General features: G+C 39.7%; 2 protein-coding genes across 3 annotated transcripts; one reads left to right on the top strand and one right to left on the bottom strand.

Moving 5' to 3' along the window:
- The first annotated feature begins 1,269 nt into the window (after positions 1 to 1,269).
- Positions 1,270 to 17,007, top strand: Erk7 (Extracellularly regulated kinase 7). Of its 2 annotated transcripts, XM_070283037.1 has the most exons (11): positions 1,270 to 1,798; positions 1,875 to 1,928; positions 1,982 to 2,006; positions 2,063 to 2,231; positions 5,491 to 6,230; positions 6,428 to 6,618; positions 6,683 to 6,889; positions 6,949 to 7,095; positions 11,758 to 11,854; positions 11,923 to 12,413; positions 14,506 to 17,007. In XM_070283037.1, the coding sequence occupies exons 5-11, from the start codon at positions 6,144 to 6,146 to the stop codon at positions 16,901 to 16,903; spliced, it is 3,618 nt and encodes a 1,205-aa protein (XP_070139138.1). In that variant the 5' UTR covers positions 1,270 to 1,798; positions 1,875 to 1,928; positions 1,982 to 2,006; positions 2,063 to 2,231; positions 5,491 to 6,143; the 3' UTR covers positions 16,904 to 17,007. The 2 variants fall into 2 exon arrangements, with proteins under 2 accessions (XP_070139138.1, XP_017099612.2); XM_017244123.3 differs by lacking the exon at positions 1,982 to 2,006 and having other exon boundaries at positions 2,008 to 2,231.
- Positions 17,008 to 18,875: 1,868 nt separating this feature from the next.
- On the bottom strand, positions 18,876 to 21,398 carry ric8a (ric8 guanine nucleotide exchange factor A). The gene is made up of 3 exons (XM_017244133.3): positions 21,204 to 21,398; positions 20,244 to 21,119; positions 18,876 to 20,188 (listed from the first exon to the last, which is right to left on the bottom strand). The coding sequence occupies exons 1-3, from the start codon at positions 21,282 to 21,284 to the stop codon at positions 19,415 to 19,417; spliced, it is 1,731 nt and encodes a 576-aa protein (XP_017099622.2). The 5' UTR covers positions 21,285 to 21,398; the 3' UTR covers positions 18,876 to 19,414.
- Between the last annotated feature and the right edge of the window lie 190 nt (positions 21,399 to 21,588).

Raw genomic sequence — 21,588 nt, 5'->3', positions numbered from 1 at the left:
TGGTAACTATTTATTTAAAAATTCTTTTTTGATTTGTTATTATTAACATTTTTATGTGTTTTTTCCAATTTTTCTGATTTTACATTTTTTCAATCAAAAAATGCTATTATGTCATATATTTTTTTAAAAATTATTTGCTTTTTGAATAATTAATTGCGTATAACTAAAAGTATCTAAGAGAATATGTAAGCTCACGATATTGTAATTTTTTTGTAGACTTTCTAAGAAAAGATTATAAATAAATAAAGTATAATATATATAGGAGTAGTTATTCTTATTATAAGTATAATAGATATAATGTGTAAGAATAACTATAAAGAACCTGTAAAATAATAATTATTGAAAAAATATTTCTTTGGATTGTGTTTCTCTTATTTATTGGTTGAGCGGTCTATAAGAATTATAAGCTAGTTTTCATTAAAAAACCTCCTTGATATAGCTTAGTATTTTTGAGGATCTTCTTAAATATCGGTCTTTTGGGAAGATCTTTAGTGTTTGGATTCGGTCTAGTTCTCAAGAGTATCTCATTGGAGTATAACAGTATTTTAGGGATATTAAAAAACGAGTTCTTAAAAGATTATAGAGGTTATAGGTGAGATTACATTAGAGACTCATTAAAACATTAGTATTTTGAGAATCTAATTTTCTGTTAGTCTTGTTAGAGACGCAATGAAGTATCTCACTATTTTTTGGTAATTAGGATAATAAAAATGTAATTATTATTAAAGGCTGATTAAAGTAAAATAGGCTTCTGTAAAATATTTATTCTTCAAGACCCCATGAAATGTCCCAAAATCGTACAGTTTGGGTTTAAAATTAGTTTTCTTTGGTAAAACTGTATATAAGAGACTTCTTTTAAATAGGGATTTTTAAAATCCAAATTTTCTTCATTTATGTACTTTGTATACATATAATCTGTTTAATTATTATATTTTTATTATATTACATTTTTTATATTTATTTAAATTTTAAAAAAATCTATTTATATGTGAGCTTCTTCTGTGAGCCCATCTTGTTGTGAATATGTCCCGCCTTGGTTCAGGGTGAATGATATGCAGAGGTCCTGCAGGACCTGCTAGGCAATGAGTTGTGGAGGGAGGTGCGGGCAACCAATGGAAACGACAAAGGCGAAAGGACAATGCGGAATGGGGTAGAACAGGGAAACTCTAAACAGGATAACAAGAAGGCGACGGATACCAGTTGAAATTTCTAAACGTAGTCGCCGGGATCGGATCGGTATACCGGATGCCGGAAAAGTGGAAACAAGTAGTCGTAGACTTTAGTGCCTGTGTGACCTAGTGGTCGAATCGTACTGTCGGTGGCAGTTATAGTCCGGAATTTTTCTACTTCACACACGGCCCGATTCTCAAAAATAATAACACACACACTTTTTTGTATTAAATTCGATTCTTTTGTTTTGTAAAATCGGAACCAAGGGTGGAGTCCAAGAGCCGGAGAGTCGGGTGTCCACCGATCCGATCGTTCCACCGTCGTAGGGCCTTCGTCGATCCTTGGTCGTTGCTCGAGTGTTACGACCATATATTATCAGTATATATATTGTCAGTATTCTACCTTCCAACCACATCCATCGTGAGTGAATCGTTCAAATCGGCAAATCGGAATGGTTGGATACCACTAATAGTAACATCAGAATCGGTATCGATTCAAGGAACAAATTCAAAGATTCCAGGACACTATCTACGCACCTATAAACGCTCCAAGGCGAGGAACTAAAGTGGAACTAAGTGGAACAGGAGTGCTAATATAAAGCGACTAAATAGCGATTAAGAGTGAAACGGTACTTGACTTTTCCCATTTTAATCCAATCACGGCTATTTATTTTTCGCGTTTCGTTTCCCGGTGTCCATGTTCAGGATCCTGGACGAGTGCTCTTCAAATACCCTCGAGGACAGCTCACCTCCATAACGGTATGTCCCACGATTTTGGTTCAAATGTCACATCTCAGGATATATCTTTACAGTTTTGGTTCCATACTTGGGATTCAAGTTGTGTTCGTAATTCCATATATATTTTTTATTTTATATCTTGTGCAAATTGCCAGTTGACGTATTGTCAGTCAAGCCCCCTCCCCCATATATATCCAAACCTCAATATATATTCAAGTATATATCAAGTAGACGGCAGCCGGGATCTTGGTACATAGGGAGAAATATATAGAGGCCACCCACCTCCCCCACTCCAAATATCCTTTGTCCCGCCGTTATAATCGGGTAAGTGACGTGCTCCACTTCAAAACTTTTGTGCCAAATTCAATTGTGCTCATTGGTTTTACACTCGTTAGCAGGGCTTTTTTTTAAATAACTAAAAAATAATAATAATAATAATTGACATAATTATTTTTTGAATAGTAATAGTTTTTGGAAACTTGCTTCAAACTATACTGTCATGTTGCCTTGAGGGTTTTATAGAGAAACAACTAAAATTGAGGGACTTATTAAAGAATGGTTTTATTACTAGATAACATAGGGTGACATTAAATTCAAGAATTTATCCCTGGCTGTCAGATAATCTTAAACTAATGAAAAACTTATTCTGTCATTTTAAGCCATCTTAAGTTGCCCTCTAATAGGTTAGCCCATTTTAACATTAGGATTAAGTTTTTTCATTCTGACATTGAAACTAGGTAGGTTCCTCATTTTTCCTAACTAATAAAATAATGAACAACAAATTAAAATTTTATTTTCTTTTTTTTCTAAATAAGAATCAACTCCTTTAATTATTTCACATATCGACACATTTCCATAAAATTAGTGTCTCCAAACATCGTGCTTTACAGTAAAAGCTTTTCTTTGCAGAAGTTTTTCTTATATAAGTAATGAAATAAACAGAGTTGATAGAAATAAATAGGACAAATTGTATCCTTCCTTAAGCTAAATTATAGCTAAATTTGATTTAAAATTTCAATATTCAACTTTACTTCTTAGGAAATGGCTCGATATGTAAGTAAGCAGTATAAATGGTTCCTGCTTGTAATTCTACAACGGTGGTGAACTGCTTGACTTTCTAGGATGTTTCTTAGGATTATTAACCATTTCGATCTATTAATATTAAAAATAAGAAAATACCTAAAGATTTTAATAAAGTGATGTTATATGAGTTAATATTAAATACTTCAATATAATTGTCCAACATGTTTTTTTTTTAAGTTCTAAGAGTTTAAATATCTTAACTTGAAATAGTCTCCTACTTTATCTAAGTACGTATCTAAGAACATAATTAAGTATTTAGGTGGTTAGCTTTTTAAAATATATACCTTATTTTAAAAAATGTTAAAAGAACTTAAGGTTTTTATAAATTGTGGACTTGAAAATGAAAAAAACTTGGAAAAAGTCTACCTGTGTGTATTTATGGATGTATGTATATGTTATATCCATTCTTTATCTAGATCACCTGCTTACACCTGCTTACATACATAGACGACTCAGAATAAGAAAGCTAACAAACAGTAACGAACTGCTTTCCCTGCGCATGCGCCACTCTCTTCTGAAACTCTCTTCCATCTCTTCACCTGATATTAATGTTTTGGGATCTCAGCTTAAACGCATTTCTTGTTGCTCTGTGTTGTGGATGCCCTTTGGCATACAAACACATGTGTGTGCTATAAGTACTTGTGCTTATTTATTTGTTAAACAAATTCATTTGCCATGTTTTGTTGGCTGATTTTCAATCCGTACGGATTGCATGCCGTATATTTTGATTTGATTGTTTTGCGGCGTTCGCTGCAGCAACAATGGCAACAACAACAACAACTGCCAAAGCAGCGCAGTACCTGACGCTACCTGACGTTGCCCTGGACACTTGAGGGTCCATTGTAGGCATTGCCAGTCCAATCTGACGCCCCTCTTTCTCTCTGGCTTTCACTCTCTCCGATCGATCTAACAATAATTCGGTTTCAATCAAGACCGCCTCGCAATTTATTTATTCGTTTCCTATGCTTTTTATTTGTGCTCTCGTTATGGCCGCTGTTCCGTTTCCGGTGATTTTCGGTGCACTGAGAGAAGATATGATACAGTATGTCAGGCTAAAGAAAATGATTTTTTTAGAGATAATATTTAGGGGATATTTGATTTCTAACATAACAAAAAATTTCAGTATTGGTTTTTAAAAACTGAACTATCTTTTTTTGGAATAAGAATATTAAAATAACTGTTTTAATAGAACTAAATATTTATATTTTTAACTTTAAATATTTTTAATAAAAACATTAAATTTACTCTTAGTTGCTATTCTTGCTATTTTTGATAATAAAGATTTATTGCAAAAGTAAAATAAATTTAATTGGAACAAATAATATGGCTTATCTGGTTATGGAATAACTTTCGCTTCAATTTTTTCTCTCACTGCACGTGTACTTTATTTTTGTTGCCGTTTAATTTTATTTTACATACTTGATGCCGTTTGCATATGAGAGCGAGCACGCGAGGACCCAGATGCTCCAGTTGGAGCCGCAAAACCACTCGGGCGCCACTACAAATCGCGCAAACTACAAACGGGTACTAGTAACGGGAACAGTATTTATTTTTGCCAGCAGCTGGCTACAGTGCCCACCCGCTAAAGAGCACTCTCGCTTTCATAGATCCTTTTAAAGACAGAAATACAAAAGTGATATTACTAGTGTCTTTTATATTGTAAAGATTATTAAAAGAAAATAAAATAAAATAAAAGAGTTTACGTTTTGTGTGTTTCAACGAGAAGTTTCTGAACTCTCAAAATAACATGAATTTGTCTGTAAATAATTATAATATTAACTAACTAATAATATTTTGTTTTTTTTTAACTGAACTTAATTTAATGTACACTACACTGTCTGTATAACTTGGTTTTCAATCAGCAATGATTTCTAAAATATAAAAATATGGTATTAGCAAAATAATTCTTATAATTCTCAACTTATAGATTGGAAAGCTCTTCCAATAAACATTGGCTTCTATTAGTAATTTTTTAACAATAGACTTATTTTTATTAAAACTAAAAAGTTATTACAATAAAATGTTTTCTAAAAATAAAACGTATGATATGCATATTCTTATAATTCTCAATTTATAGTTTGGAAAACTCTTCCGAAGAAAGTTATCATTTTGCGACAATTCCTATACCTTTCTTTTATTTCAACTATGTAAAAAGTTTTTACCAAAATATAGTGGCTTTTAAAGTATATTTTTTATAATTTACTTTTGATTTTAATGATTTTTTCTAAAACGTACTTATAATACTCACCCAATAAATAATAAATAGGTCCTAAATAAAACGTGTTTTTATGTAAATTTATGTTAATATTCTCAACTATTCTCAACTATATGGTAATGTTATCTCGAATATACTTATGTATGTATTTATGTACTTTCGTGAAAGTTTTTCTTTAAGATTCTTATAATTCCCTCCAAATAACTGGCTTTTATGATAAAATGCGTCCAAGGACATCTTCTATAATTCCCAACTGATAATTTCTAACCCTAATGCTATTTTCAGCGGGAATCTTTTCTGGATATTCCCGTGGCGTTGGTTAGCCAGCTAACAAAACCATCAAATTGGCGCCAGTCGAGGGAACTGGTGATGCTTTTGCCCCATTTGGCGGCACCACTTCGCCGCGTCACCGTCCGCCGGGCAAGTCGAAAACTGTTCAGGAACTGATTCTGGAGGGTGCCCGCCGTCGGCGACGTCAATGCGGGGTACAGGACCCAAGCCCAAGTCCGCACATCGCTCCCGATCGCCATCACTTGGTGCCGGAACCCAAGGCCAAGGAGCGCAAGGACAAGACCCGTGCGAGGGAGCGCGAGCGAGAAAAGGATCGAAATAGAGAGCTCGAACGAGATATAACACGTCAGCGTGATATAGAACGTGAGCTTGATATAGAACGTGAGAAAGTGCGTGCTATAGAACGCGAAAGAGAACGCACAAGACAGCGGCAGCGGGAGCGCGATAGAGAGCGCGAAAAGGAGTGCGAAAGAGAGCGCGAAAGAGACCGGAAGCGGGAGCTTGATCGGGAGCGGGAGCGGGAGCAGGAGCAGCGGGAGCTTAAGTGGGAGCAGGAGCAGCGGGAGCTTAAGCGGGAGCGGGAGCGACAGCGTGAGTGGAACAGGATAAACAAGGAAAGGGAAAAAAAGGAAGCAGCCCAACGACAAATGGCATCCCAACCAGTAACCACGGCTCACGAGCGACGCATCCATGAGCTGGATCACGATGTGGAGCGTATCTTTGATGTGCGGAAAGTAAGTAACGGTACAGTACTTTGGGGACTTGGAGCATTTACATATGTGTGTATGTATTAAGGATATGATCAACCTTGACGGAGAGTTTAGGCGAAAGTTTTTCCAATCTTATTCTTTTATTCTTTGTTCGATCTTTATCCTTTTAAAAATTTCCATATTTTTTATTATTTTTTTTAATAAAATAAAATTATTTAAAGCGTCTGGGTAAAGGAGCCTATGGAATCGTGTGGAAGGCCACCGACAAGCGACACAAGGAGACTGTGGCCCTCAAAAAGATATTCGATGCCTTCAGGGATGAGACAGATGCCCAGCGCACCTATCGCGAAGTGATCTTCCTGCGGGCCTTCCGCCACCATCCCAACATAATCCGACTCATGGATATTTTCAAGTGACTTAACCATATGGGATACATATGCCAAACCTCTATTTATAAAAATTTGAATAATTTTTAGGGCTGCCAACGATTTGGATTTTTATTTGGTGTTCGAGTTTATGGAAAGCGATTTACACAACGTAATTAAGAAGGGCGATGTCCTGAAGGACATTCACAAGCGCTTCGTCATGTACCAGCTGATCAATGCCATCCAGTATATGCACTCGGGTAATGTGATCCACAGAGACTTGAAACCCAGCAACATTCTCATCGACAGCAAATGCAGGTGAGGTTTAAAATATATAAATTATATATTTTTAATTTTACTGATGGTTTGGTTTTTAGGCTAAAAGTAGCGGACTTCGGATTGGCTCGTACTCTCTCCATGAAGCGGAAGTCCGCTTTTGATGACATGGAGAACGACGCCATGCTGACAGACTATGTAGCCACACGCTGGTATCGTGCTCCCGAAATTTTAGTGGCTAGTCGAAAGTAAGTAATATCTTAAATTATAATATAATAGGTATAAATATAATTGTAATTATCTTGTTAACGCCTATAAAAGTCTATAAAAGATCGACTTTCAAGTCCGCGGGGTATCTGTGTCCCCTTTTTTCCAAAAATCACATTTTAGTACCAAATTTATATACAAGTTCCCAGCTTCTATCTCCAAAAAACACCAGATTATAGGCATTTTCGGTCGATCAGCTATGTGTGAGAATGTACGGAAAGACTAACAGGTATCATATAGTCCACCAATCGGAAATAATAAGACTCTTCTGATTTAAGTTTATAAACTAGCCCAGCTTCTGTGCTATTATTAGCCATTTTTCACAAGAAAATAGTCGATTGTTAATTTTTCGAATAACTCTTTTGGGTGTAGGATAGAAGAATCAGTGGCAAGTTAGTATTTTGAAATATTAGTATTTTTTAAGTAAAATATTTTTGAAAAAATGAAAGTTAAACGTTTTCATTTATGTTCAAATCTGGGGTCATGGGAGCCATCTAGGCCTTTTCCTTTTGAATCCAAAGTTTTACGGACCGTGCTGATTGGATTCGGGCAATGTCGGGCTGAAAATGCCACTTTAGATTTCCAAATAGGTTTTTAAAAAGAAATATACTTTCGTATGAAATAATCAAAGTTTCTCATAAAACTTCTCATAAAAAACTCATAAAACTGCATCCTCTGCTGGGAATCGGAATTTCTAATGAAATAGAAATTTTGTTTTCCCATTTGCCAACTTTTTAACTTTAATTAACTGAAAACTATTTTATTATTTTTATTTTGTACATTTAATGTATGAAAGTATTGGAATTACACATTCAATTTTTAAATAAAATAATACAATTTAAATTAATATTAATAAATATTCGGTTTTTTTTATCCATAGTCCATTTAGAATCACAGTTTAGTTTTTTCTTCGGATATGCATTTTTACAGAAATACACAACAAGCTGGAATCAGTTCTGTTGAATGAGAAATGGTTTTACAAAATGTATTATTTCGTATCTGTTATTTTAAAAATATAGCTTATATCAAATATGTATTGAAAATATCGGAAATAGTTGGCGGCTTTTTATGAAACTAAGTAGATCGGATCAGTTGGCCAGCAACAGAATCTATATGAAGTTACCTATCAAGCTACTATCTTAAAAAATACCAATGTTTTGGCATTTACGATTAATCAGTTGTATGGCAGCTATGGGATATAGATCCCGACATACATACATACTTCAAAGGGAAAAAGGATGTATACAAGTTTCAAGTCGATAGCTTCAAAAATGGTAGATAAGCTCGAAACAGACAGACGGACATACCTATTTCGGAGGAGGTGTTTAGGAGGTGAAGAATATAATTTAAAAATATGTCTCCACTGGGTTGCACACTTTTGACCAACATTATAATAGTATCTGCAAGGGCACAACAAAATAAAATACTCACGTAGAATCGAACCACCAGCCAAAGCCTAACTTCTTTGCGAAATTAGGATAAGGATAATCATCCTCAACTCGATCATAGGTCGAAAATTTGGTGCCCCTTTTAAGGCTCAGGCGGGTTTTTCCAGTACAGTCGCCAGTATCTTTCACCACGTATCCTTCGCTTCGATTTCCAATGACAAAGTTGTCACATTTGAAGGCGCCATCCCACAAAGATATCTCATGACGGTCTCCCTTCGTCAGATGGTGCAATGAATCGAGTCCGATAAAGAAATCATCGCTATAATAGTAGTACTTTCCGACTTCTCCGAATCCATCTGCGTATTCCCCATACGTGCGATTAAACGTATATGATTGACATTGTTTATCGTAAACCAACATCCAACCAGATCCAATATGCTCGTTCGATACACAAACCACTTTCAGTGGATCTGATCCGGGTATTCGGATTTCCTTGACGACCCATTCTTCCTTTTGGCTTCGTGGACAACTATCTGGAAAATCTAAGGAATTCAATGTTTAATTTTGAAAATTACAGTGTTCTGCCAGCTCACCTTGGGTTGGTGTTTTCGACTTCTGATTACGACTATCATCCTGTTGATTTGCTGGCACTTCTCCAGTTTTTACTTCCCATTTTTCTTCTTTTTTATCCGAATTTGTATTCAACTCTTCAGTGTTAGATTTCGAATTTTCTAGATTATTTTTCAGTTCACATTTTTCCTTTAGGCCACTAATTTGATTTTTTAAAAGCTCGATTACCTCATTTTTTGTATTTACTTGAGCTTCAAGGTGGTCAACTTCCAGATTCTTTGATTGCCACCTTTCATAGATGACATTATAATCATTAAGTTGACGCAGCACTTTCGATTGACTTTCCTGCAAGTCCGAATATTTTTTCTGCAAATCGAAGTATTCTTTTTGAAGCTGGGATATCTGGGCTTCCTTCCCCTGGCACTTCTCAAAGTATCTCAACAATGGCTTAACTATTGGATAGCAAACAGAAGCACACTCGTCCTCCTGTTCTTCAGTTAGGTAGCACGACTGTGGAATTGGAATTTAAATTAGTTTTCGAAATAAAAACACTCCAACCGGTTATTACTTCTTCCAATCCGAGGGAGGCCGAAATAAAAAAAGTAGCAGAGATGAGGACCACTGGGAAAATCATTTTCCTATTTTGTGTTTGAAACAAACTTTCGCCTATGAGAGCTACTGGGAGAATTCCAACTGATGCTTCCAGAATCGCGGCTTTGGCTTTTTAAATCATCCTCGAGCTTGAGCTTGAGGGTCTCTGATAAGACGATCAGTCTCCATGCGAGTGTAGTCTACGGAATTGGGACAACTGGGTATTGCTATTAAAAAGACAAAATATTCCAAAGATAGTCTGCGTACGTGTATGATGTCAAAGGTCATAAAACATTGGCCTTGAACTTGGCCTTGAGCTTGAGCTTGAGGGTTTCTGATAAGACGATCAGTCAAATATTCCACAGAGCGCGTACGTACAATGTACGTATGTAAGCATACAGGATATACCACCAAATACGATAGAAACAACCATAGATACTCTCAATATGACAACCTAGCCGTACGTAAAAGAATCAAGGGTCAAGTCCTTGCAGAATCGAATTTATCTTTCATTAAACTTTGGCGAAGCATAGTGTGCTAAACTTGTGGCCACTACTGTATGTATGTATGTACATATATGATGCCACAGGTCAGAAATATTTAGATTAGCAACATAAATATTTTTCGTGTATTCTTTTTAAGAGTGTATACATACCATATGTAAAAACACTCCAATGGAAAGTAGTTTTTTTTTTTAAATATATTTATTTAATAAAATTAAATAAAACGCGAAAGGAAAGCTAACTTAGGGCGGAGCCCCTGCAGTTAAGATCGGATATATATCGCAAATATCGGATATAGTTGCCTGATCCTATATATAAGTATATACATATATGTATGTAAAAAGTTGTGCTGTTTTATTTTATATAGCTGTAAGCGAGTAGTAGTTTTGTTTTAAAAACAAAGAGATGTGTTTTTATTATAGTGTTATTTTATAGTTTTATAGTTTATCTACTCCGCATAAATAAAACCATTTTGGGCACTTATTAATACTTACTTATTAAAGATAATCCTAAGCGTTAGGATAGATTCGAATATTTCTTGAGATTAACAGTGATCCTTTACTGTGCCCGAATGATATTCAGACTAGAGGTCTGCAGGAATACATTCTTATTGCGTCAGCCATAGAATACATCCGAATGGAATAGAATGAATGAGTGCAAGAGACACAACGAATTGAATGAGAGGGAGTGAGAGAGTGAGAGAGCATTGTAACTCATGGGCATTCTCTTGCTTTGAAACAGAGTGAGTTGGGGTGGGAAGTAAAAAGAGTGCTTTTGGAATGAGGAATGCAGCCGAATGTCTCGAATGGTTTTTAAAACACTCTATGCATTCATTTATTTTCTTCTGTTGCGCAAAACGCTTCTTAAATACTTCTTTAATAATGAGGGAATTGACCGAAAGGTGAATTATGATAGAGTGTTTTTTTACTTTGTTTTTTAACTGTTATTATTATTTTCTTAGTGTTTATTGTTTAGTTTTTCAAAATTAAATTATTTTGCAAATTTTTTTTAGCGGCAAAATTGTGCTGGAAAATTATTTATTAATAAATATTGAAAATATTTTTACATTTATATAAGTAAAATATGTAAAATAAAATATACAGCATAATAATGAATATTCCTGGAAAAAAAATCAATGACTTAATTCACTTTTGAATTATTTTATTATCAGCGTCTAAAAATACAGGCAAATATGCATAGTTGTATTGTACATTCTAGAATGCATTCGAAACAATTCGAATGCGAGCTGTAACTCTAACTCATTCAATTCGGTTTTCATCCCCCGAATGTTGTGCGAGTGAGACCTACACAGTCGCACTCACTCATTCATTAATTTTCGTCTTAGCATTCTATCTCACTCAATTCATTTTCGAAGTTGTGCATTTGAATGTCGTTTTTTAGCTATTCATGCAGACCTCTAATTCAGACATTAAAGGACAATGTTTTAATTCGCTACTATTCGAATAAATCCGATTGACTCGCCACACTTTCTTAGAGAAAGAATAAGTTTTATTCCCTTAACTTATAAAGTATATTTTTTTTCATTAGGTATTTCTTCATTGATCTATTATTATTACTATTATTAATTTAGGTATACAAAAGGCATCGATATGTGGAGCCTGGGCTGCATTCTTGGCGAGATGATACGACAGAAACCCCTATTTCAGGGCACTAGTACTATAAATCAGGTAAGGCATGGATTAGAAAATATATTCTAATAATATATATATATATAAATCGATTTGAAAATCCGTAGATTGAAAAGATAGTGACTGCCCTACCGGATGTGACTCAAAGCGATATAGAGTCTATCGGAGCCAGCTTTGGAACGGTTCTACTGAGCAAGAAGATCAACCGCGATCGCCGCCATTCGCTGGACGAGATGCTGAGGAACTGCTGCGACGACGCCATGTCCTTGGTCAAGGGTCTCCTGGTGCTGGACCCCCTTGGTCGACTGACTGCCAAGGAGGCCATAATGCATTCGTTTGTGAGCCGCTTCCGCACTGCCTCGGCGGACATGGAGCTCCGGCTGGACGTGAGCCCGCCGCTCCAGGACGATGTCCGGTATGGAGTGGACGAGTACCGCGCCAGCTTGTACGACATGATCGGCACCGACTCGCGTAGCAGTGCCCGGAAGACCGCCGTCACCTCATCCACTGCTCATCCGACCCCGGGGAGTAGCCGGGAGGCCGTCACGTCCGTCTCGGCCCCCAAAGGTCAGCTAAATCGCTCGGTTTCACGTGCCAGGTGAGTGGGGCAATTCTTTCTATCCTCGGGATGGATGGATGGATGGGTGGGGGGTGATCCTAGTAGTAGGTGTAGTAGTAGGGGATGCTGGTTGGTGGAGGTGCCTCTCTAGCCGCTCTAGCTGGTCCCCTTTTCCAGGTACCGTCGTCCCTAGCAGAGACGTGCCGCCTCCACTGCCCACCACACCATATCCAAGGACACCATATCCGGTCAGGACAGTGGAGATCTCTCCGCGTCTGCCTCGGTTTCCATTTCCACATCTACAGACTCCACAAGTCTCCAACAACCACAACATCAACACCACAAAGCACACCAGCAGGAGCCGCCAAAGGAGCGTCCACACCGATCCCGAAATCGTTATCCTTTGCATCCTCGTCGCCTCAATCAGCGCAAGAGTCAATAGTACACTGAAAAAAACGGTTTGGTACGAAAGCTAGCTTAGATCCTATTTGTTAAGGTTAAATAATTAAGATAAAAGCTGAAGTTTATAATTATCCTTAAAGAGTTTATAAAATCTTCATTATATTCATTAAGAGTTAGTAAAAATAGTTATAACTAGTTAAGATTAGTAAGTAATTAATAGTTTGTTATTTATGATTTAATTAATGTTCTATTTAAGAATAATAGGCTTATACTGTAACTTTTGTATTTTACTTTAATATTAATATAGTGAATAAATACATTTTTTTTTACTTTCAATTATAAAGTTAATAAGTAAAAAAATTAAATTGTAAAATAAGGAAACAAGTTTATTTTAAATACAGGGGTGCCATCCACTAATTTATTTTTATGCCTAGACGTTTTTTTTTTTTGGTTGGATTGCAGTTAAATTTTTTTATTTTTTTTATTACCGTTAATTATAAACAATGAATAAAATATAAAAATTAGTTTTTTTCATGATGCAATATGTTTTTATAACCCTTTGGTTCGACATTTCAGCAAATAACTGTGGCACCTCTGATAGTTAAAGTTTAAGGAATATTTAAAATTAATGTGAACTTACTGGTAAGAAACGCTAGATGCTAATTTATAAAGAAATACATAAATAAAATCTATGAAATCTTCAAAAATTTTCTTAAGGTGTTATGCGCAATTGAGCGTCAAAAAAAAACATTTTAAAAATTCATAAGAGATTTAAGAGAACTTAAACAGTTTGAACACAATTATTAATTAATTCAGGAGAAGCTACTTTTAAGAAGATAATAGAATGCCGATCATGTTAATATATTTCCATTATAACATTAGTCCCTTCTACTAGCAGATACTTCTGTATCCTTGGTAATCCTTTGTTTTTGCCGGTTTGGAATTTCCAAAATAAAAAAAATTGTTTTAAAAAATACATGAACAATAGATTTAAAAAAATCAAATTGAATTTTAAAAAGCTTAACTTTAAAAAAATAAATTTTTACTGAAACCGTTTTTTTAAATTGTTGAAAAATACAGTAATACATTTTTGAAAATACATTTTTTTGTGCAGTACCTGGGGAATATATATTCCTGGGGAAAATTTTGTTCAGACCGATCACTTTATCAATTTATCCTTAAAATCGAGAGCACCGACTTCTAAAACGGTATTTTGAGAAAAACGCGTTGAAGTTCCTTTGTGACACTCAGACATTGGCATACAAAGTTATGTATAGCTTCAAAAATATTTATAGAACTGAGTTCAAAGCTTGAAAGGACATCCACATATATATGTAGTTTGTCTACAAAAAACATTTATATTTCATATAAATTCTAATTGTGTATAACCTCTAAAAAACTAGAGCTGAATAAATGAATAAGAAATGTATTTGTTAAATGGGAAATATTTATATAGTTGTTTTAAGATAATATTATAACGAAATTAAAACAAAAACTAAAAATAAACATTTTTGTAAAATAATATATCAAGTTATTAGCGCTTTAAATAATAAATCAATCAAAGTTAAAAATTAGTTACTTATTAATTTAGTTAATTATTTTGCTTGATTTTTTGTTTGATTTCCGTAATCACACCACCCACCATCCCATCTCATGCCACCCAAAAATCAGCCAGAAACACATACATACTTCTTCTTCGACTCATCCACACCCCCCATCCCTCCCCCAGGACGACGAGTGCCAGCCAAAAGGTTCTCGCGGAGCGGCAGCCGCCACCACAGCGACCACCTCCCCCAGCGGCGCCGCAGCGGGGCGAGCCGGAGAAGAATACCTCGGGAGTGAACATACTCAGTCGCAATCTTACCCAGAGCTGGGCCGAGCAACATTGCCACAAGCGGACGTCCCTCCACCACCATCCACCCCAGGAGCAGCCCCATCTTGCCCAGCAGCAGCAGCAGCCGCAGTCGAGGCCCCAGGAGCCGATGCTTGTTTCAATGGCAACCATCACCTCTGTCGTTCACCAGAAGCACCGCAGCAAGGACAGAGCTCAGAGGCATGCCCCACAAAGGGAAGAAGCTGGAGAAGGAGCTGGCCGAGGAGAGGGCACAGGAGGAAGCGGAGGAGTAGGAGGTGTCGGAGAAAGAGGAGAAGCCGCCCCCGGTCCAGGTACTTCCCAGAGCAACACCCAGACCCAGAGCGTCATCCATAACGCCGAACGCAACATGGTCATGGCCCGGAACACCCACGCCGCTCTCCGCAAGGAACTGGCTGCCGTGGCGGCCACAGCCCCCCGGAAAAAGAGCTCCTTCTGGCATGACCAGGCCAAAGCCCATATCCATGACTCGGAGGCGCGGATGGAGGCGCTCCTTAGAAAGGCTAAGATTCCTTTGTACAGATCTCCCCTCGAGAGGGCCGAGTGGGGCGGGGACAAGAGCTCGGCCTCTGGGGAAACTGACTCCATGTCGCCCCATGACCGCAGCCGATCCCAGCGCAAGCTGCAGAAGGAGAAAAAGCCCCGGGTGAAGACTAAAGTCTATCAGGCTGGCGAAGATCGAGCCAGGGAGGGCAGAGCTGGAGAGGGTAGAGCTGGAGAGGGCAGAGCTGTAGAGGGCAGAGCTGGAGAGGGCAGAGCTGGAGAGGACCGAGCCAGAGTAAAGGTGGAAGAGCGCCGAGCTGAAGAGGGCAGAGCCAGAGAAGACCGAGCCAGAAAAGACCGAGCCAGAGAAGAGCAAATCAGAGAAGACCGACCCAGAGAGGACCGAGGCAGGGAATTCCGAGACAGGGTGGATCAAGTCGGAGAGGTCAAACCCAGAGTGGGAAGAGCCCAAGAAGACCGAGTCAAAGAGGACTGCACGGGAGACGTCCGAGGCGAAAGTGATCCGCAAGCCAAGCGGGAGCCCACGTCGGAGGCGAAGCTGCAGCGCCGGAGGAAAATAGAAAGGGAGAGGCAGCTGAAGCACCGCGAGTGGCAGCAGCGAATGGAGCGGACGCAGCGAGTGGTTGAGAATGAGCGCCTAATGGAGCTGGAACGCCGCCAGCTGGAGGACCTCGATCTCCAAAAGAAGCGGCTGGCGGCCAAGCGACAAGAACCTCGCCATTCATCAGGTACTGTGGCCAAGCGTCGCATCCCCACCGCCACCACACCCTTCAAGACCCACCTGGAGTCGGACAGGAAGAGCGACGAGATCGAGCAGTCCTACCCGCACGGACGCATTGAGTCGGAACAAGCCAAGAAAGGAGACAAGCCGCCGGCCAAGGACAAGGACTTGAAGGCGAAGGAGCCGAAGAACAGAGAGCCCAAGGCCAGGGAGCCGAAGGAGAAGCCTAAGACAGAGTCAAAAGGCCAGGGTCTGAGCTCAATTCCGCCATCCACGGCGGCCTGTTACATTTCCAGGATCAGCTACCTGGAGGCCGAGATGGCCAAGTGCAAGCGTCAGCTGGTGAGCTTCGTGCAAGACAACCAGGAGGTTCTAACTCACCGCAAGCTGCGATATCATTTCGAGCAACTGAAGACCCACCGGAGCGGCGACTCTGAGGATACTGGGGACGAGGACGTTCATGAGCCGTTCAAGCCCGGCAGGGGGGCCGGTGGTGGGGATTCCGACGCCCAGAGCTACCAAACCTTTCTGCAGGAGCAGAGCCGCCAGAAGCAGCTGCAGCTCAAGGAGTTCCTGGCCCGGGACGAGAGCAACGACTACGAGCATCCGGATCTCTCCAACGTCTACAAGGTGCGAAGCTATCACGCCTTTGCTCGCGATCAGGCAGCGCAACCGCCTCAGCAACGCGACTTCATTAAGCTCTTCCAGATCGCCGACGCCTCGGAAAGGGTGGACTCGCCGGAGGCCAGGAAGGAGCCGCTCCCCAACAAGCGGGAGTTTGACGAAACTCTGAAGGTCTGTCGCAAGCACCGCGAACGCATAGAGCTGAACCGCCAACTGGGTCACTGCCATCGCCACCATGCGCATCATGAGCACCATCATCACCACCACAGTTCCAACCATCCCCGTAATCCCCACCAGCAGCATCTCTGCCATCGCCATCGCGCCGCTGGCGGGCCCACCTACGAACACATGTGTCTGCGCCCGGAGGACATCCAGGAGGCTCAGTTCGTCGAGCCCTGCAACTGACCGGATGGGACGACACACGTGTTAACTCAATCATGTTTGGTCACTCCATCACCGGATGTACCTACATCCAATATATCTTAATACTAATGAGCATTCGCCTTAAAGTTAACGATTTCATTTTTTATTTTTGCGGGGATCGGGATGCGGATATATGTATATACATATATCTAGTGTATTCACGTTTTCCTAGATTTTCTTAATATTTTAAAAATATTTTCTTTGAATGTTAATTGTTAATGGTATTGGGATGATTGTATTATCTTACTTTCCAAAATGTTTAAGATTTTTAAGTCATTGTTTTGGATATATTTTTTTTTTGGAGACAAAATCTATTGAATCCTTTTGACTCTCCATTATGTTTTGACATTACCAGGGACCGTAAATAATGATTATTGTTATGATTTTCAATTTTTAATGTTAGGATCGTAATTTTAGAAAGAAAGAAAATATAACTATTTAAAAAATAGGTTTTGACCATTTTAAGATTTTTATGAAGTGCGTTTTTAGAATTTTATTTTCTAAGAAGTTCAAAGCAAATAATAGGCAAAAAATTAAAGAACTGTTTATTATATTAGCTCTAGTTTTATATATATATTAATATTTTTTTATAATAGATATAATAGGGATAATTCTGTTTTTTTTTTCAGTTGAAAAAATCACTTTAAATTAGACTCTATTTATTACTTTACTTATAATTTCTTCTCATGAAGCATAATTTGGGAGAAAGAGCTAACCGCGACATTTACAAGAGTCTTAAATGGACAATTTTTCAGCAAAAAATCGATTTGTTTTGATGTCATTTTGAACTCAAATTTAACTCTTTTTTTCGAGTAATTTTTCAAGTAATAAGAACATTTATTGGAATCATATTAGATAGTTGATTTGATAGTTTTTAGATAGTTTTCAAGTAGTATTTAAGCTTATATACGACTCGTTCTCGAGTTATATACAAATCGTCTTTTTTTTCCTCCTTGACCAAGGTTAAAAAAAAGACTTTACTTTGTAGTAATAGTGCATTAAATATGTATGTTTTTTTTTAAGATTTCTGTTTGAGTCATGAATGATATTTTGCGAACTTCAAGTCTCCCATAAAATGGAACTTTTCCTAAGAATTTTAATGACTCGAAAAAAATGGACAGGTCATCATTTTCAAAACGACTTACAAGTGCTGGAGGTTGAGGTTGTCTATTATAATAGCTATTATAATAAATATTTTCACAATAATACGTGGGTTTTAGTTAAGAAAAAATATAGATGTAAAAGACGCAGGTCAACCTATAATTGTGAACCATTTTTTTTTAATTTTAACCCTACCTCAAATGATTTAAGGTGTAAATATTAAAAAAATACATTAATATGCAATAAATAAACCACTTATGGATGCTATATATAAACCAAGAACTTTATAAGAAAAAAAAGTGTTATAAATTGAAACAAAAAATAATACTCTATTAATAAATTATAAAACTGGCTTAAGCTGAAAAATATTTTTTTTTTTAGGACATTGTTATTATTAAGAGAATCCCCCAGTTATAAGAAATATAATCCCCCATAGTATATCCCCATAAGCCATAGATCATAATAAATTCTCGATTCTTGATCGATTTATTTAAATTTGCAAGACGTTGATTGATTTATTTGTTAAGCTTAGGAGAGTCGCACAAAAAGACGACACACACAGGTCAACGGCAACAAAACGATTATTATTATTATTATTATTAAGTTATTACTGTTATGCATCGGATGGGGAATGCATATATATATGCACTGCATCTATTGCTATAGAAAATTTGAACACAATAAAGCTCTATATAGGGTGTCCTGTATATAGATCAAAGACACGCGTCCTTCCATTTCAAGTCGGAACCGACAATGTACAACTATTGATTGGGAGTTGGGAGCAAAAGTTAAGATCTGTTTCGGAATTATCGTTCAGCCTGACTAACCGTCTGTCATAGATAGACTTTGCAAGTGATTTTCGGTATTTAGTTTAGTTAATAGCTAGAGTTACAGTTAGAGTTACAACATTTATAGTATAGAGTTTGTGGAATTCGTATAAATACATGCACTTAACCATTACAAACTTTAGTCAAATTGTCTATCCATCCTATCCCACCACGAGAGTGGATTCTTTTCTCAGTTTTGGTTTCAATGTTTGTGAAGATCTTGCCGCCGAACTGGAAGACCCCAACGATTGTTTTGCATTTAATTAGTTGGCGCTACTAAGCCGTTCTCTAGGAGGCCGCGGGCCTATGGCAGCAGTCGGGAACATTAACGATTTAATATCTAGCTTCGAATAAATAAAGGTACAACTGGATGGCAACTCGAGGTGACTTTCTCCACAAATCTATAAGGTATGAGACTAAACTTCAACGATTAATAGTTAATGGAGTGACTCTTCAAATAAATGCTAAACAAAAAGCTAATCCGGAATTCATAGTCCAGCAGCTGGGCTATCGAACGAGTGCCAATGCTTTCTCCTTCCTGCCATAGTTGGGCCCCGTGGAGCGCTTAGGTTTTCCGCTTCTGGTCGAGCTGCTGCTGCGGTAGTTCCTCCTGCAGCTGCAGGATGTGCTCCAGCGGTTGGGGCCGTCCATCCTTGTCAATCAGAGCCGGCTTCACGATCCCGCCCTGGCGCAGCTGCTCGATGAGATTCACCAGCTGGAGGGCCTCGTACTCCTTCTGTTCCTCGCTCATGCCGTCCAAGGGGTTCGTCTTGCTGCGCGGCTCCACACAGCCGAGCACCGGATTGATGCCCTGTTGCTGCTGCTTGTACTCCTCGGTGTCGCTGTCCTCGCTGTCTGAGGAGTAGTCGGTGCCTTCCACACGGCGGCAGTCGAGGATGCCCCGCTTGGCGAACAGCCCGGCGGCGTTGCCGTAGCCGGTGTACTTGATCATCCGGCCCACGTCCTCCTTGCAGAGCACGAAGAGCAGCTCGGCGGCCAGGTCCCGGAGTATCATGGCGGGCAGTGTGAGGAAGCGGCACAGATGGTTGCGCAGCTCCTGGCCGATCTCCGGCCGCTGGCTGACGTCCCGGAGCGGCGGCAGTATCTCCTGGCGCAGGTAGTGCCTCATCACCCGGTCGCTGCGGGCGCACTTCACCAGCACGGTAAGCACCGGGGACAGCAGCTCGTGAGAGCTGGCCTCGGCCTCCTGCTGGGCCAGGGACTGGCGCAGGTAGCGCAGCAGGATGGCCAAGCTTCGAACGTTGCGCTTCTCGAAGCAGAGGGCACAGCACTGCCGTGGCTTGGCCCGGGCTCCAGACTCCTGATCCTTTTGCTTTTCCTGCGAATCGGAACTTAAAGATTTGAAAAGTAGTTACTAGCTTAGGTTACTATACCTTCTCCTCATTTCTGTCCCTTTGCTCCTCGGCATTGGAGCACCGCAGCGTGAGCTCCGTGAGGCAGCTGCCCGAGATGTTGGTCAGCAGATTGATGGCATGGGTGACCACGGCGCGCTCCTTGTCGGTGGACATGTCGCCGAAGCGCAGCAGCAGTTCGCGCAGGACGCCGGTTAGGTGGAGGCTCTGAATCTCGTACTCGTTGGGACTCTTGTCCGGGGCGCTGGTCACGTTGAACATCACCTTGAGCAGCTCGCAGATGATGTTGAGCTGCTCCTCACTGCCGGCGGCGGCATCCTCGCCGAGCTTGTCGTCCAGCCACTTGGTCATGTAGGTGAGGCCATTGAGATCGATTTGGAGGCGAGACCGGGCCGCCGGCTCGAGGGCGGTGAGCAGGAAGAGCAGCTTCATGTCGTAGTACTCCAGAGTAGAGGGATGCCGCATGGAGGAGGCCACACGCTTCAGGATCGCGTCCAGGCAGTGCTGGCGCAGACACTGCCGCCGGCAGTCGGAGCTCTGGTAGACCAGATTGCACAGGCACTTGAGGGCCTCGGCTATCACCTCCGACTGATCCTGGCTGGGCTCCTGCTGGGTGTCCGCCTGCTCCTTCTCCTGCTGCTTCAGTTCGTCCGGCGTGGCCGGCAGCTTCAGCGAACTGGCCTCGATCCTGGCCAACTTCAGCAGGACGTTCACCTCCTGTTCGATGTAGTTCGTCTGCAGGCTGAACTCGTCGCGCGTAAGAATCCTCACAGTGTTCAGGCACTGGGTGTGCAAGTGACTCAGCCGCTGGTCCTCCAGAATCCCAAAAATGGCCAGCCAGAGGTCGTGCCATAGGTTGTCCGTGCGGAAGCCATCAAAGATTAGCAAGTCGGCGTACTAAGTGCCAAAGAAAATTCGAAAAAGTTACAAAAAAATCCACAGAAAAATAATAAAAGGGAGTATCCTCCGGACTCTACTTGCCTTCGTATTGAATTCAGTCAGGATGGCGGCTATGTGGTCCGCATCCTTGGCCTCCAGACGCTTCAAATGATCCGCTTCCATGCTGACAGAATGCCAAACTCCGGGCCTGTATAATTGCTTCGTAATTAATTGGATTTTCTTCTCGTTTCTTCGCTTCTTTTTTGGGGTTTCGGTGGCGTTAAACAGCTGTTGAGCAGTGTGGCCAGGCAAGGCGGTGTTGCCACTTTCAAAAAGTCAGCAATAGGTGGCGCTGTTACATTATTGTTTGGAAATTGCAGTTTCATTTTATGTTTAATTTAGCATTAATTTAGATTTATAATTATAACTTTGAAACAAAAAAGGAAAATTTTGTATTTTTAAAAAAAAATTTATAATAATGCCAACC

This window comes from Drosophila bipectinata, chromosome XR (assembly GCF_030179905.1).
Source record: "Drosophila bipectinata strain 14024-0381.07 chromosome XR, DbipHiC1v2, whole genome shotgun sequence".
Taxonomy (NCBI): Eukaryota; Metazoa; Arthropoda; class Insecta; order Diptera; family Drosophilidae; genus Drosophila; species Drosophila bipectinata.
The sequence above is the reverse complement of the archived record's forward strand: the minus strand, read 5'-3'. Positions and strand labels throughout refer to the sequence as shown.